Source organism: Vipera berus, assembly GCF_964194415.1.
Source record: "Vipera berus genome assembly, chromosome: 15".
NCBI lineage: Eukaryota > Metazoa > Chordata > Lepidosauria > Squamata > Viperidae > Vipera > Vipera berus.
In genome coordinates, this window is record NC_138218.1 from 5,840,161 (window position 1) to 5,857,660 (window position 17,500).

Sequence of the window (17,500 nt, forward strand, 5' to 3'; positions counted from 1 at the left end):
GCAAGCTGGGAATTTTCTTCCTGGAGTGGTTGAATTGATTTATAACGCACAGGGGAGTTTGGGGAAAAAAAAATCTTTTGTCCTTTTTTTCCTTCCAAGTAGATCGCCTCCAGAGATCTAGTCTGTCTAAGTTTGGGGTGTGTCTCCCCAAAAGAGTAGAGGAAATTGACATATGCCCTTTTCCCTTTCTTTCATGGAGAAAAAGCTGGGTTGTTGGTTTTTGTTTTTCTTTTTTGCAATTCTTTGCCACTTTGGAGGCCGTAGCAAGAAATGCAGGAAGGACTAAAGAATTTGTCACTTGTAAACTTGGCCAGGTAGATCCTACCTGCATGCAGAAATGCAGCCTCTAAAGGATCTTATCTCCTGCCAGGCTAACAGATCGGCTCTTTTCCTTCTAAAGGAAAAACATTTAACAGCCTGTCCAAGAATTTTAACTTCTGAAAGGGGGGTTTCAAAGCCTCAAAAGCTCCTCCTGAATTGTTCTCCTATCCAGGTGGAACTTCAGACTACGAGACCCATCGCTCTCCAGCCAGCCTTCCCCTCCCTGCAGATCTGGGAGTGTCTGGGAGGCCCTGATTGATCGATCTATCTATCTATCTATCTATCTATCTATCTATCTATCTATCTATCTATCTATCTATCTATCTATCTATCTATCTATCTATCTATCTATCATCTATCTATCTATCTTTTATCTGTATCTGTATCATCTATCTATCTATCTATCTCTTATCTGTATCTATCTGTATCAATTTGTATCTATCTATCATCTATCTATAACTAGCTATCTATCTTTATCTATTTGTCCATCATCTTCAACTTACCGTTCATTCACTGACTGTTTGAAGTTAGGTCTTTTGTTGTGTGTGTGTGTGTGTGTGTGTGTGTGTGTGTATAAAACTTTTACAAACAACGAAAGACCTAACTTCAAACAGTCCCTAAATATGTGTCGAAGCTAACCTGCCAATTCTCTTAAAAAAAAAAAAACCACTTCCAATTTTGAAATAATGGAGAAGACCCACCCACCACCCACCCCCAATTGAGGGTGAAAAACTTAATTTTCTTTTTTTTAAAAAAAAGCAAAGGATAAAAACATCTCATCTCACGAAAGCCAGCTTTACTTTGCGAGAGGAGGTTTAAGGAAGCCAAGCGCATTGTCTTTGCAATTTCCTCCACGGGCCTCTGTCCACGAAAACAGGATGAAGCCACTTCCTCCCCAGCGGTCTTTGGAGATGAAAAGGGAGGCAGAGCGGCGGGGAGGGGAGGGGGGGTGCATCTACACAGGTCTAGGTCTTGGAAGAGAGGGGGAGAGGGAGGAAGAGAAGATGGGAGATCTCCTCCAGGAGTTTACTTGAGGACATCCAGATGAGTGCAGACTTGCTTGAAGACCTCATCTACCGAGCCTTCCGCGTTGACCTGAAGACGAGAGAGAAAGCCACAGGGCTCAATCAGGAGACATCCTGAAGATATTGTCTTCTGAGACAACATCAAAACAACGCCGTCCACCCCACCACAGATGCCAAGGAAAATCGCCCTTCTTGAAGGAATCCTAGCCAGGTTGAATGTTGAAGAGGTGTCCGCCAGCTTAGGTGGCTTTCAAAGAGAAAGGGTTTGGAGAACGGGAGGGCCATGAGAAGACCCACCTGATCTAGTTTGGAGGATCCTACCTTCTATCTGGCCAACTTGGTGCCCGGGTTCATACACCCGGCTAAGCCATCATGTGGATTCCAAGGGGAAGCCAAGCTTGATGCCAAGCAGTGGGCTAATGCCTCCTTAAGTAACACCAGCTGCCTGCAATTAGTGCAGGTTCGCATCCCACCAGGCTCAAGGTTGACTCAGCCTTCCATCCTTCCGAGGTAGGTAAAATGAGGACCCAGATTGTTGGGGGCAATTAAGCTGACTTTGTAATAATGCCGCTTGGGGGGTGTATGAAAGCCCTAATAAGCAGGCATATACATAGAATGAAGGCTACTGCTAAGCTTGTGAGCCGCCCTGAGTCTTCGGAGAAGGGCGGGATATAAATGGAATTAAAATTAAATTAAAAAAATGCTCTGGGCTTGGCTGTTGAACATGCTCTTCTCCATCCCACAAACCATGTTTTAACATCTCATGGTTTAGGATGATGGGTAAACCCCAAAAGACCCCATCTAGGTCTGAAGATAAGACCCCCACCCCCGAGTCTGTTTGGCTGAAGAGGATTCGTCTTCCAATGTTGGTCCTACCACAAGGTCAGCCCTTCCAATCTTGGGAATTGCTTCCTCCCCACCCAAGTTCCATTTCCCTTCTGCTTCTCTCTGAAATCCTCCCAATGTTGATGTTGACCTCTTCCCTCCCCTGGCAGCTACTTAGTCAGCGCCTTGCTATGCTGAGCAGGATGAGATCTGGAGAGAGGTTCCTGAGGATAATGAATGACCCATCCTCACAACTCAGAACTGTGTGTCCTTTCTTTGCCCGTGAAAGCTGGGTCAGTTCAAAATATAATGATGATGATTATTATGATTATTATTTATGATGATGATGATGATGATGATTAATATAGTTGGAAGGGACCTTGGAGACCATCTAGTCCAACCCCCTACTCAGGCAAGAAGCCCTATACCATTTCAGACAAATGGTTGTCCAATCTCTTAAAAACCTCCAGTGTTGGAGCATTCACAGCTTCTGGAGGCAGGTTGTTCCACTGGTTAATTGTTCTCACTGTCAGGAAATTCCTCCTTAATTCTAGGCTGGTTCTGTCCTTGATAATTTTCCATCCATCGCTTCTTGTCCTGCTTTCAGTTGCTTTGGAGAATAGCTTGACTCCCTCTTCTTTGGGGCAACCCCTGAGACATTAGAAGACTGCTATTATGTCCCCCCTCACCCTTCTCTTCATTAAACTACACATACCCAATTCCAGCAGCCGTTCCTTATATGTTTTAGCCTCCAGTCCCCCGATCATCTTTGTTGCTCTTCTCTGCACTCTTTCTAGAGTCTCAATATCTTTTTTACATCGTGGTGACCAAAACTGGATGCAGCATTCCAGGTGTGGCCTTACCAAGGCCTTGTAAAGTGGTATTAACACTTCACAATTTTCTCGATTCTATCCCTCTGTTAATGCAGCCTAGCACTGTGTTGGCTTTTTTGGCAGCTGCACACACAGCTGGCTCACATTTAAGGGATTGTCCACTAGGACTCCGAGATCCCTCTCACAGTTGCTTACTTTTTTCATCACTGAATTTCATTTTGTTAGATAGTGCCCAATGTTCAAGTCTGTCAAGCGTATCTTCTGTGTTGGCTATTCCTGCCAGCTTGGTATCGTCTGCAAATTTGATGAGTTCCCCATCTATCATCCAAATTGTTGATGAAGATGTTGAAGAGCGCTGGGCCACAGTTTAAGTGTAAAGGGGAAGGAAGGAAGGAAGGAAGGAAGGAAGGAAGGAAGGAAGGAAGGAAGGAAGGAAGGAAGGAAGGAAGGAAGGAAGGAAGGAAGAGGCAAATGGCTCAGCCAATTTCATGTGGCTGAAATGACTCTCTGGTCCCAAATACATCTCCCCAAAACGGGATTACCAATTTCAAACAAAGGGTAAATTTGTATGAGAGATTTCAGCCCATCATCCTGACTCACCTTGCGGACAATTCCCTTCTTCTCGTAATGGGCGATGACCGGCTCGGTGGCCTTGTAATATGTGTCCAAACGCTTCTTGATGGTCTCCTCATTGTCATCCACTCGCCCGCTGGTTTCTCCCCGTTTCAGCAGCCGTTTCACCATGGTGTCCTTCCCAGCGTCCACGTACAGCAGCAGGGTGGGGGCAGCAATCTGCTCAGGAAAGGTCAAAAGAGGAATCAAGTTGAGGAGGAGAGGAAGAGGAAGAAGAGGAGAAGGAGAAAGAGGAGGACAAGGTTAAGGAGAAGATAAGGTGAAGAGGAGGAGGAGGCGATGAAAAGTAGGTGAAAAGGGGAAGGAGGAGGAGAATACAGATGAGAAAGGAGGAAGAGAAGGTGAAGAAGATAGATGACAAGATGGAGGGGGAAGAGGTGGAGGCAGAGAAATAGAACAAGAAAGATGAGAAGGAGAAGAAGATAGATAAAAAGAGAGAGAAGGAGGAGGAGGAGAGATGAAAAGTAGGTGAAAAGGGGAAGAAGGAGGAGAATACAGATGAGAAGAGAAGGTGAAGAAGATAGATGAAAAGAAGATGGAGGAGGAGGAAGAGGCAGAGGAGGAGAAATAGAACAAGAAAGAGGAGAAGGAGAAGAAGATCGATGAACAGAGATAGATGAGGAAGAGGAGAAGGAGGAGGGTAGGATAGATGAGAAAGTGAAGGAGAGGAGAAGGAGAAAGGACAAGGTTAAGAAGATGAAAAGGAGGAGGAGGAGGAGGAGATGAAAAGTAGATAGGTGAAAAGGGGAAGGAGGAGAAGACAGATGAGACGGAGAAAGAAGGAAGAAGATAGATGAAAAGAAGATGGAAGAGGCAGAGGAGGAGAAATAGAAGGAGAAGGAGAAGAAGATAGAGGAAAAGAGATAGAGGAGGAGGACGACAAGAAGGAGGGAAGGATAGATGAGAAAGTGAAGGAGAGGAGAAGGAGAAGACCACGTTTGCAGTGATTTGGTCATCCACACAAGTCCATCTTCCCATGTTGCAAGTTTCACTGGGCGCTTTCCATTAAAGGATGGATAACGATGGGATGGCAGAAACCAGCCAACCAACCAATTCAGCAAAATTTACAAGAGTTAGCAAAGCAACAGCCCAGCCTAAATCAGTTGCTAAAAAAAAAGGCAACGGATCCATATTCTTGGCCAAGCAGAAGACGGTGAGAAAAAGATTGCGCTGCCCTCTTGCGGCTGATGGTGCTCTTAACAAGGACAGCGCTGAATAATAATAATAAATAATAATAATAAACCTTTATTGTCAAAGTACAACATGTGTACATTGAGATTAGCTGAGCCTCCCCCCCGTGCTCTCTCCCCCCGTGCTCTCTCCTGAAGGAAACCCTCCAATCATTATTAATAATAATTCAATAACAACAACGTCTGTCATGTCCAAAATCAAAAGCTCCCTGAAAAAAAAGAGAAAAAAAACCAAAACGACAGAGAAACATTTCCTAGCTCTGACATCTTTTCCCTCTGGAGATGCCAGAAATCACACTTAGGACTTAGGATCAGGCAAACCCACCGATTTGCGCGTTACGCTCAAACATGCCTTGCGAACCCAGGTAATCATTTTCAACACCAGGTTCTTTACCTTCTTCTCAAATTCCACGCCTTGATTCACCTCCCGGGGGTAACCGTCAATCAAGTAGCCCTTGGACTTGTCTGCTTTGGCCAACATGGCGTCTCTCAACATGTCAAGGACCGTGTCCTGCGGACGAAGAGATGCAGTAAAGAGTATTTTGCAAAGTATGGGGGGAAAAATTCCAGAGCTTTGGATTCACAGAACGGCGAAAGGATCTTGGATTTTGTTGGGTTTCCCCACTAATGGGATTTTACTAACTAACTAACTAACTAAAAAACCTGGAATTGAAGAGAAACTTCCTGACAGTGAGGACAATCAACCAGTGGAACAGCTTGCCACCGGAAATCGTGGGTGCTCCATCACTGGAGATTTTTAAGAGGAGACTGGACATCCACCTGTCTGAGACGGTATAGGTTCTCCTGCTTGAGCAGGGGGCTGGACTAGAAGACCTCCAAGATCCCTTCCAGCTCTGTCATTCTTATGTTCTAACACAGAGAAGGAATAGGGGTGACATAATAGCAGCATTAACTAATATTAGAGAAGAAGGGTCAACTTATTTGCCAAAGCACCTGAAGGCAGGACAAGAAGCAATGCATGGAAACTAACCAAGGAGAGAAGCAACCTGGAATGAAGTGAGGACAATCAAACCAGTGGAACAGCTTGCCACCAGAAGTTGTGGATGCTCCATCACTGGACGTCTTTAAGAAAAGACTGGACAGTCACTTGTCTGAAATGGTATAGGTTCTCCTGCTTGAGCAGGGGGCTGGACTAGAAGACCTCCAGGGTCCTTCCACCTCTATTCTGATTGAGAGAGCCAAACGGCCTTGGGATTTAAGAACGGGAGATGAAGGAACCCAACAGCACTGAAGATTTCCAAGGCTGAGGAGCATCAGCAGATCTTCTAACTCACCAGAGGGACCAACTCTCCTTTCTCCATGATGGCCGAAAGCTTCTTCCCCCTTTCTGAGCCGGAACTGACTTCCTCCCGCAGCAGGTCACCGGTGGACAAGTGAGTGTAGCCGTATTTTTGGACAATTTTCTCACACTGTGTTCCCTTTCCAGATCCCGGTCCTCCTGCAAGGGACACAGAGCAGTCGGACACGGAATTAGGAAAGAAAAATCATTTTGCTTGGATGGTAGCTTCCTTTCGTTTAGGTCCGACTTTATTGCAAAGGTAAAGGTTCCCCCGCACATGCGTGCTAGTCGTTTCCGACTCTAGGGGCCGGTGCTCATCTCCGTTTCAAAGCCGAAGAGCCAGCACTTGTCCGAGGATGTCTCCGTGGTCATGTGGCCGGCATGACTAGACGCCAGAGGCTCACGGAGCGCCGTTACCTTCCCACCGGAGTGGTCCCTATTTTTCTACTTGCATTTTTACGTGCTTTCGAACTGCTAGGTTGGCAGAAGCTGGGACGCGTAACAGGCGCTCACTCTGTTACGCGGCACTCGGGATTCGACCCGCCAAACTGCCGACCTTCTGATCGACAAGCTCAGCATCCTAACCCACTGAGCCACCGCATCCACTTTATTGCAGCGGCACCCTAATTTTTTGGGGGGACAATGACACCCCCCAACCCACCTTGAATGCTGTAAGAAATGGACATTGTGCTTGCTGCCTTTGGCCAACTTATTAACAGTGGAGAGAGACATTTTTTTAAAAAAACATAATCCTCAAAATGCAAGGAACGTATAAATGCAAACCTATTAACCGGAAATTACTTTTTTCTGACACAGAAAAAATAAAGCAATATATTCTTAAAAGATCCCTGCAGGATCTTTAAACCAGAAATAGGTTTTATTCTAGGTTGAGTTGGGGAACCGTTGAGTTGATGGTTGAGGGCAAGCCATCACGCCTCAGAGCCCTGTTGAAAAGCCCATAAAGGTCTTTTTTTGGGGGGGGGGACCCAAAGAAATATTTTGTGATGGCTTAAGACTTACCCACCACAAAGATGATTTTGTGATTTTTCAATTTTTCTGCAAGAAAAAAAGGGAAGAAAAACCGGTTATGACCTGGTGGAGAAGTCATTTCCTGGTTGCTTGCACAAGACCCCCATCTTGGTTTGTCAACTCATTTTTAAATAGAATTCCCCCACCATCTCTCTCTCTCTCTCTCTCTCTCACACACACACACACACACACACGTCTCTGCCTGCCTGCCTGCCTGCCTGCCTGCCTGCCTGCCTATCTATCTATCTATCTATCTATCTATCTATCTATCTATCTATCTATCTATCTATCTATCTATCTATCTATCTATCTAGTTTTCTATCTATCATTTATATCATCTATCTATCCATTATCTATCTGTCTTTCTATCATCTATCATGTCTATCATTTATCTATCTATCTATCTATCTATCTATCTATCTATCTATATCTAGTGTCAGTCTATCTCATCTATGTTTTCTATCTATCATCTATCTCTATCATCAATCTATCATCTGTCTGTCTGTTCTGTCTGTCTTTATCATCTGTCTATCTATCTATCTATCTATCTATCTCTATCGTCAATCTATCTTATCTATGTTTTCTATCAACTACTCTATCATCTATCTATCATCTATCTATCTATCATCTATCTATCTATCTATCTATCTATCTATCTATCTATCTATCTATCTATCTATCTATCTATCATCTATCTATCATCTATCTATCTATCTATCTATCTATCTATCTATCTATCTATCTATCTATCCTGTCTTTCTGTCTGTCTATCATCTGTGTCTGTCTTTCTATCTTTCTGTCTGTCTGTCTATCTATCTATCTATCTATCTATCTATCTATCTATCTATCTATCTATCATCTATCTATCTATCTGTCTGTCTATCTATCTGTCTGTCTATCTATCAATCAATCAATCAATCAATCACAGAGGGGTGCATTCATTGTGCTACAGTTTGTTTGGAAGAATGCTTCCTAGGAGCATGGAAACTTTTCCAGACCTGACTGAAAATGTTAAAGACCACCAAGCAGGAGAGGTAAAAATAAAACCACCGTTTCAGTTTTCATGGACAACCTGTAGTGAGAATTCTCCTTTGATTACAGCTTTCTAGAATTACATCCTAGTAGGGCTGGGGAAGTGAGCAGGAAGGTAATTATGAAGTCTCCGGAGTCTAGTCAGAATGTCTGAATTGAAAGTTTTTGTATATTTCCCCCACCACCCCTTGCTTTTAGCACCCAATGAAAGCCTACTGGAGCTAAAACTCAACTTTGAATGCCAACCTATCAGTCCCAATTATATCTTGGGTATTAAATGACAGAGAAATGTCACCATCCAGGTCAAACTGAGTTCTGCAGACAGAGAGCACGGCTTGGTATAAAACAATTATCTGCTGTGTTACAAAGCTCTCTAGTCAACTTCAGAAGTTGTACCATTGGCTAAAACTCACCCACATGGGGCACCAATGCACTGGATTGACGTTCATGCCAAACAAATGTAATGTTTGATATCTATGGAGATTCTGAACCATCCAGATCATGGTTACCCCAAAGGTGCTTTTTCAAAAGGGCACCGGACTTTGTTTTTGCTTGAAGACGTTTCGCTTCTCATCCAAGAAGCTTCTTCAGTTCCGACTGAACTTCTGACTCATTCTGAACAGTTCAGGTCAGATCTGAAGAAGCTTCATGTTGAGACTTTGGAAAAAAAAATCCAGAGAAGAGCAACTAAGATGATCCAAGGCCTGGAGACCAAAACATACGAAGAACGGCTGCGGGACTTGGGTTTGGCTAGCTAGGCTAAAGAAAATAAAAAACAGGGGTGACATGATAGCAGTATTCCAGTATCTGAGGGGCTGCCACAAAGAAGAGGGGGGTCAAACTATTCTCCAAAGCACCTGAAGGCAGGAGAAGAAACAATGGTTGGAAATTGACTAAAGAGTGAAGCAACCTGGAATTAAGGAGAAACTTCTTAACAGTGAGAACAATTAACCAGTGGAACAGCTTGCCACCAGAAGATGTGGGTGCTCCATCACTGGAGGTTTTTAAGAAGAGACTGGGCAGCCACTTGTCTGAGATGGTATAGGTTCTCCTGCTTGAGCAGAGGGCTGGACTAGAAGACCTCCAAGGTCCCTTCCTACTCTATTCTATTCTTGTATGAGAAGTGAAACATCTTCAAGGGAAAACAAAGTCTGGTGGCCTTTGGGAAATACTTGTGATGTTGAATCAAAGGGTGTTTTTCCACTTGAGGATTTCAAAGTAGGGAGGGACCACAGTGCAAGGCCTTAGCTTAGAAAGTGCCCAACAATAGCCAATGGTTGATGTTGGTTTTATTTATTTATTTATTTATTTATTTAGATTTATATACCGCCCTTTCCCGAAGGACTCAGGGCGGTTTACAGGGCATTTAAAAGAAAGTCAATACAAACGTTAAAACAAATTAAAAAAGATTAAATAAAACCCTGAGAAAATTAAAACCCAGTTAAAATTAAAATTAAAATATTCTCAGCCTGGGCCAGAGAGCTCAAAGAGCCAGGTCTTCAGGTCCCGGCAGAATGAACGGAGGTTGGGGGCAGTCCTAAGCTCCACGGGCAGCTGGTTCCAGAGGGCAGGCGCACCCACAGAGAAGGCCCTTCCCCTGGGTGTTATCCGCCGACAGTCTTTTATCGGCGGCACCCTGAGAAGACCCTCCCTGTGGGAGCGCACTGGACGAAGGGAACTTGATGCCGGCAGCAGGTGTTCCCTCAAATATCCCGGACCCATGCCATTTAGGGCTTTATAGGTCATCACCAGCACCTTGAATCTCACCCGGAGGGCAACCGGAAGCCAATGCAGCTCGCGGAGTAGAGGTGTTACATGGGAGTATCGGGAGACCCCCATCAGTTTGATTGCTGTTCTCTTGAGGAATAGATGAGAGGATAAAATGGACGCTAAATTTTCACTTTTTGGGGGGGGGAAATTGGGGGGGAAATATTCAGGAGGAAGAATGGAGCATCTTGGGCTGTGGGAACATCGCAAAGAGGTATTGGTAAGGTGAGGATCAACAGAACTTTCTCTGACGTTAACTGTTCAAGTTGGCTTGAGGAACGAAAGAAGGAAGGAAGGAGAAAGAAAAGAAAGAAAGAATAAGAGGGAGGGAAAGGGAAGGAAGGAAGAAGTGAGAGACAGAGAGAAAAGAAAGGAAGGAAGGGAGGGAGGGAATGGAAGGAAAGAAAGAAAGGAAGGAAAAAAAGGAAGGAAAGAGAGACAGAGACAGAGACAAATAAATAAAGAAGGAGGGAAATGGAAGGAAGGAAGAAGTGAGAGAGAGAGAAAAGAGAGAAAGGGAGAGAGGAATGGAAGGAAGGAAGGAAAGGAAGGAAGGAAAAAAGAAAGAAAGAAAGAAAGAAAGAAAAAGAAAGAAAGAAAGAATGAAAGAGAAAGAAAGAAAGAAAGAAAGAAAGAAAGAAAGAAAGAAAGAAAGAAAGAAAGAAAGAAAGAGGAAAAGTCACTGACCTGCTGCCATTGTGAAGGCTTCTGGGCTGACAACCTCTGTCTGTAAGAAAACAGAAGTTCTGATTAGACGAAAGATCACAAACTCTAGAAAGGGGCCATCCCAACAGCTCAGGAAATTCCTCGATGGCTCCAATCTCTTTCCGAAACCAGACAGGATAAGAATTCAGGCCAAAATTTAAGTCCTCCTGACCTCTCTCCCGACGACGATGTTGCCTTGTCTTTAAATCCTTCCCATCTCCTGTTTTTGGTTACAGGATCCCAACGGCCAACTCAAATAAAACCTGCAGTCATCCCTACGGATGCTGGAGGACATAAAAACAAAACAATAAATAAAAAAACCAGCTTTACCTCAATCTGTTCTGGAACACCCAAACCGATCTTGGCTTTGACACGGCAGCTAATTTTCTTTCTTTCTTTCTTCTTCTTCTTCTTCTTCTTCTTCTTCTTCTTCTTCTTCTTCTTCTTCTTCTTCTTCTTCTTCTTCTTCTCCTTCTTCTTCCTTTCTTTCAGCTGGGAGATCTGAGGAGCTTCAAGCTTTGAAGGCAGAGGAGATCCCACCGAGTCCTTTTTCCAAACCTCCCCAGTAGATTTCACCCAGGCAACTGCCCAAACGGAGGAAAGATAGCCAAAGGATGGCTGTCAATGTGTAACCCAGGAGGCAGCCTCTGACTCAGAGCTGCGTGAATGGAGGAAGGAAGGAAAAACACCTGGGACGCATCACCTGGGAAGAGGTTTCCATGGCAACCGCTTCCTGCCTCGGTGGATGCACCGGCAGGCCTTAAGGAAGAAGAACCTCAACTTCACAGGGCAGAGGAAAGAAGAACCAATTTTCCTGGGGGAAAACTGAAGCAATGACATTCCTCAGGTATGCCTGCTGGGTCTCAGACAGGGAAGTTTTGGGTGGTAAAGCAGGAGATGAGAAGACCACAGGCGAAATTCCCTGACAGTTAGAACAATTAACCAGTGGAACCACCTGCCTCCAGAAGCTGTGAGTGCTCCAACACTGGAAGTTTTTAAGAAGAGACTGGACAGCCATTGGTCTGAAATGGTATAGGGTTTCCTGCCTGAGCAGGGGGTTGGACTAGATGACCTCCAAGGTCCCTTTCTTCTTCTTTCTCTTCTTCCTCCTCTTCCTCTTCCTCCTCCTCCTCCTCCTTCTTCTTCTCCTCCTCCTCTTCCTCCTCCTCCTCCTCCTCTTCTTCTTCTTCTTCTCCTCCTCCTCCTCTTCTTCTTCTCCTCCTCCTCCTCCTCCTCCTCCTCCTTCTTCTTCTTCTCCTCCTCCTCCCCCTCCTCTTCCTCCTCCTCCTCCTCCTCCTCCGCCTCTTCTTCTTCTTCTTCTTCTTCTTCTTCTTCTTCTTCTTCTTCTTCTTCTTCTTCTTCTCCTCCTCCTCCTCCTCCTCCTCTCCTCCTCCTCCTCCTCTTCTTCTTCTTCTTCTCCTCCTCCTCCTCCTGTTATTATTATTGTTGTTATTATTATGCTTCAGTTCTCCAGATCTTTCTTTTGCTCCCTGCCCTCCATAAAAAATATCGTTGGATTTGCTTTCTGGGCTCAAAGCATTCGGCTGCTTCTTCAGCCTGGTGTCTAGGTCAGCCTTGGGTGGGGAAAGTGAACTAAAATGCTTATCAACCCCAGGCAGTGTGGGGAGTGCACCCGGCAGTAATTATCTAGGGAAGGTTGGACCCTGTAATATCCAATGTAATGCAATGTCACCACATTACAAAAAAAGATGTTGAGACTTTGGTAAAAGTGCAGAGAAGAGCAACAAAGATGGTGAAAGGCTTGGAGACAAAAAACATACGAGGAACGGCTGCAGGATTTGGGAATGGCCAGTCTAGAGAAAAGAAGGACTAGGGGGGCACATGATAGCCGTATTCCAGTATTTGGGGGGGCTGCCACAAAGAGGAGTGGGGCCAAACTATTTGTCCAAAGCACCAGAGGGCAGGACAAGAAACAACGAATGGAAACCAATCAAGGAGAGAAGCAACCTGGAATTAAGGAGAAAGTTCCTGACAGTGAGGACAATTAACCAGGGGAACAGCTTGCCACCAGAAGTTGTGGGCGCTCCATCACTGGAGGTTTTCGAGAAGAGACTGGACACTTCTCTGAAATGGTACAGGGTCTCCTGCTTGAGCAGAGGGCTGGACTAGAAGACCTCCAAGGTCCCTTCCAGCTCCATTCTGATTCATCCCTTCTATTCTTTTCGTTCCCTCTTGAAAAATGACTCAACCCTCGCCTCGTTCTGTACTATATAATGTGGGGAATCTGACTTAACTTTATTTTTCTTCTTTTGGGAGGTTGTAACTGTGAAGAGGACCACTGCAAAGTGGATGGAGACACACACACACACACACACACACACCAGAACTGCTGAAAGACCAAGCTTGGAAGAACTATCTAAGAAACAACATGGACTCCATAGCGGATCGTTCCATGAATCCAGATGGAAGGCTTAATTTCAAGACATAACGCTGGTAAGTTTTCCCCAAATGGTTAGTTTTACAACTCTTTGGGTGATTTCATTTCAAGTCTGTGAAAAGCAGCCTGGCTTTGGCAGAAAGAAACTCACCCAGAAATGGATATCTTATTCCATTTGTTCTCCAACTCTTACAAATGAAAAAAATAAAATAAAATCAGCTGCCCTGCTGACCCAAACTGAGTCAAATCAAATCGCTGCTCCTGTCTGAGCCATCCGTTAAATCCTGGCATCCCGGCTTGCAATCCTGGCTTGCTACCTGATCCCTTGGGCCTCAGTTTCTCTGCTGCAAAAGGTCAACAGCTGAAGTCCACCTTGTGGACTTCTCCAAAAGGGTGAACCGGATTGCGATTGGATTTCGGACGCATCTTTGGGTGGCGTTGAATTTCACAGCTGAACGGCCGCTTATCTTTATATTGGGTTAGTCCCCACCCCCAACCCCACCCCCAAAAATCTGCCAATGTAATGTCAGGAAGACGCAGAGAGAGAGAGAGAGAGAGAAAAGAGGGTCTCCCAGAATAGATGCTGGCACGGTTTGAGGGGAGAAGCAACCAGGTCTAGTTACGCATCTCTGTCTCTCTTTTTTTTTTACACCTAATAAGGTTAACTCCTTTGAGGTTTTGCAAAATGCAACTCAGCGGCCGTAAATCTCGCTGGAGAAGATGAGTTGGGTGCTAGAGCAAAGTTTTAAATTTCTTCCTGAAGTTTAAAGTAGATCTTGGAGGGGGAAGAGGGTGTTGAAGCATGTCAGGAGTTTCCCCCCTTTCTGCAAAACACCGCCTCAAAAGAGATGGTATAGGTCTAAGATGGTATCTAGGTTCTCCTGCTTGAGCAGGGGGCTGGATTAGAAGACCTCCAAGGACCCTTCCAGCTTCTATTCTATTCTATTCTATTCTATTCTATTCTATTCTATTCTATTCTATTCTATTCTATTCTACTCTACTCTACTCTACTCTACTCTACTCTACTCTATATTCTACTCTACTCTACTCTATATTCTATTCTATTCTATTCTATTCTACTCTACTCTACTCTACTCTACTCTACTCTATATTCTATTCTATTCTATTCTATTCTATTCTATTCTATTCTATTCTATTCTATTCTATTCTATTCTATTCTATTCTATTCCATATTTTCTATTCTATTCTATTCTATTCTATTCTATTCTATTCTATTCTATTCTATTCTATTCTATTCTATTCTATTCTATTCTATTCTATTCTATTCTATTCTATTCTATTCTATTCTAGCCACACGTTCACCAAAAAACACACACCCTTGAAAGCACCAGGAGAGAAAACCTGCCTAAAATTGCTGTCTTAATATCCCAGGTTTAAATCAGCACGGGGAGAGGCTCTCCTGAGATGCTAGCTTTCTGCAAGCAAGGAACTGGCAAGGTAAGGAAGCCGCCAATTAAATTTCTTCCTTCTTTCCCTGCCTTTTCAATGGGCCACCCCCCCCCTCCCAAGGATGGTTCAAAGGGTTCTCTAAATGCCCCCAAATAAAGGAAGCTTATAAACTGGGCACAGAAAAAATAAATAAATACCAAGTTATCTTCCCAGTCAGTTGAAAACTATGTTGGACATCCTGCAGCAGAAGTCAGGAAACACGAGGTGGAGGATGATGGTTACTGATGCTTGGTATCTGGGAATTACACCTTCCTCCCTAACCTCAGGGCGATGCGGTGATTATGATGAGCTACACCCCATCATCACAATGAAGTGATGCAGCGCTGAGTGGCAGCTGTGTGGGTTGTTAAAAGGAACACAAAGTCCCAGAACTTCCTCCGTGGAGGAATCTAGAACCTCTGTGGGTTTCCTAGCTTCAAAGAACAAGGGGTATATATATGTGTGTGTGTTTGTGTGTGTGTGTGTGTGTGTGTTGTGTTGTGTTATCTCTCCAGGCAGTGCAGTTCAAACCCTCAGGAGAAGCAATGGGGATATTCTGAATTTTAGCATCCTTACATACTTGGATGCATCCCAGGTTCAAATTTAGCCACAGACAGCTATTTCATTCTCTGTCATCCCGGCCTACCTTACAGGAGGGTTGTGGAGTGGGGGGGGAGGGAAGGGGAGGCGAGACTGCTACGCACATGCTAAAATTTGCTGTTGAGATCCTTTTGGAAGGCCGGGTTAAATCGGCCTACGGGGAAGCTTGTCCTGGGATGCTAGCTTTCTGCAGGCGAGGATCTGGCTGGGTTTAAAAAAAGCAGCTAACCAATTTTTTTTTCCCCTTCTCTCTCGCCTTTTAAATGGGGCAGCCCACCAGGATGGTTCAAAGGCCTTTAGACCCTGGGAAAAGAGAATTTTACTTCCAAGAATGAATGAAAGAAAGGTGAACAAAACAGGATCTGTTCTCCATCTTCCTTAAGCCAGCATCTGGATTCCCTCCAGATCCTGTAGTTCTCCACACTTTGCACCCCAACGATCCTTTTTATTACCTCCGAATCTGGCTGGGGATTTTTTTTATTTTTTTCAACTTACACCCGAGGTTGTTTGTCAGGAAATGTTTTAGTGTGATTTTAAAATTAAAATTGGAGCCGGAAGTATCAGCCTTTCTCTTAGTTCCTCCTGGAACAAAGCAAAAAGTAAACTCGTGCCGTTTAAGCAGGGCAACGTTGGATTTGGGGGGCGAGGCGGGCAGGAAGAGGAAAGCAGAGAACCCCCCTTGAAAAATATATTTAAAAGCCCCCCCCGACACACACACACACACACACACACACACACACACACACACACACTCCAGCAGCTTTGGAGAAACAAGAGACCGAAATCTAAGAGGTCAGTCAAGGTTATTGTAACCCAAAGCTGGTGCAGAGACACACATGCACACAGTAGTCGCTCCTGGGTCAAAGCACACAGCCTGTCGATTTTGCTGCACCGATCCACGACATTTGTGCCCGGGGTTCATTTGGTCGCAAAAAAAACTGCGCTACTGGAACATCTGAACATTTTAAGGAGGTACCTGGTTGATATCTAGGAGCAACCCGTGCCAACTATCAGCGCCAGCCGGTTTAAACGTTCAGTTGACTGAGGTTCATGTTTAATGAATAATAATCATAATAATAACGTATAATAATAATGTATAAAGGTAAAGGTTCCCCCGCACATGTGTGCTAGTCGTTTCTGACTCTAGGGGCCGGTGCTCATCTCCGTTTCAAAGCCGAAGAGCCAGCGCTTGTCCGAGGACGTCTCCGTGGTCATGTGGCCGGCATGACTAGACGCCAAAGGCGCACGGAACGCTGTTCCCTTCCCACCGTGGTGGTCCCTATTTTTCTACTTGCATTTTTTTTTACATGCTTTCGAACTGCTAGGTTGGCAGAAGCTGGGACGCGTAACAGGCGCTCACTCTGTGACACGGCACTTGGGATTCGACCCGCCAAACTGCCGACCTTCTGATCGACAAGCTCAGCGTCCTAACCCACTGAGCCACCGCGTCCCTTTTAATAATGTATAATAATAAAAATAATGTATAATAATAATAATACAATAACAACAACGGCAACGGCACTGTTGCACACCCCGACCCAGAGCTTTTTCCTGGTTCTCTAACCGTCAGAGAAATGCTTTTATCTTCCTAAGGATCCATGCTGAATGCTGATCAAGGAGAAAACCAACGGCACCTGCCTTTATCCGCTCCGTTTTTCCTTCCCCGAAGGATCTCCTGCCTTCAGCAAAATAAAATTCACTCTGGAAAACAGCTCAACCTTACCTCTCCACGCTGGAAGGGGAAGCAGACAAAGGCGGCCACTGAGAGACGGCTGTGTTCTTCCACCACCACCGCCGGCCAGCCTGCATGGTTATTTTTACCTCCCTATATAGAGACGTTTCAAGGCATGACGGGAGAAGGAGGGGAGCGTTGGCAGCCCCAGACGGGAGCTGAATAGCAACGAGAGAGGGGAGGATGGGAGAGAAAAGAGAGGTCTGGAAAGGAAGGCTGGAGGAGGCTGGTATAAGAACAGATGCCCACAGAAGGCTGAAACCATGCGCTCCGTGGATTCAGGGGCAAACAGGTTACAAAGCCAGGCAGATCTGTCTGTCTGTCTGTCTGTCTGTCTGTCTGTCTGTCTATCTATCTATCTATCATCTATCTATCTATCTGTCTATCTATCTATCTGTCTGTCTGTCTATGTATTGATCTATCATCTATCTGTCTATCTGTCTGTCTGTCTATCGATCTATCATCTATCTGTCTATCTATCTACCTATCTGTCTGTCTGTCTATTTATCTATCTATCATCTATCTATCTGTCTATGTATCTATCATCTGTCTATGTCTGTCTGTCTATCTATCTATCATCTATCTGTCTATCATTATCTATCATCTATCATCTATCTGTATCTGTCTATCATCTATCTATCATCTATCTATCATCTATCTG

At 44.7% G+C, this 17,500-nt stretch overlaps 1 protein-coding gene across 1 annotated transcript in view; it reads right to left on the reverse strand.

Annotated features, from left to right (window-relative positions):
- AK1 (adenylate kinase 1) overlaps positions 1-17,500 on the reverse strand; it is a gene marked incomplete at its 5' end in the record, with an annotated part of 31,804 nt that overhangs the window by 615 nt on the left and 13,689 nt on the right. Inside the window, 8 exons of the mRNA XM_081339483.1 lie at positions 1-1,416; positions 3,605-3,796; positions 5,222-5,338; positions 6,123-6,286; positions 7,148-7,183; positions 10,643-10,682; positions 10,991-11,278; positions 16,831-16,932. The exon at positions 1-1,416 is cut by the window's left edge and continues 615 nt beyond it. Coding sequence (XP_081195609.1) covers positions 1,348-1,416; positions 3,605-3,796; positions 5,222-5,338; positions 6,123-6,286; positions 7,148-7,183; positions 10,643-10,682; positions 10,991-11,278; positions 16,831-16,932 — 1,008 coding nt within the window. The 3' untranslated portion in view covers positions 1-1,347. The remainder of the gene's footprint in view (positions 1,417-3,604; positions 3,797-5,221; positions 5,339-6,122; positions 6,287-7,147; positions 7,184-10,642; positions 10,683-10,990; positions 11,279-16,830; positions 16,933-17,500) is intronic.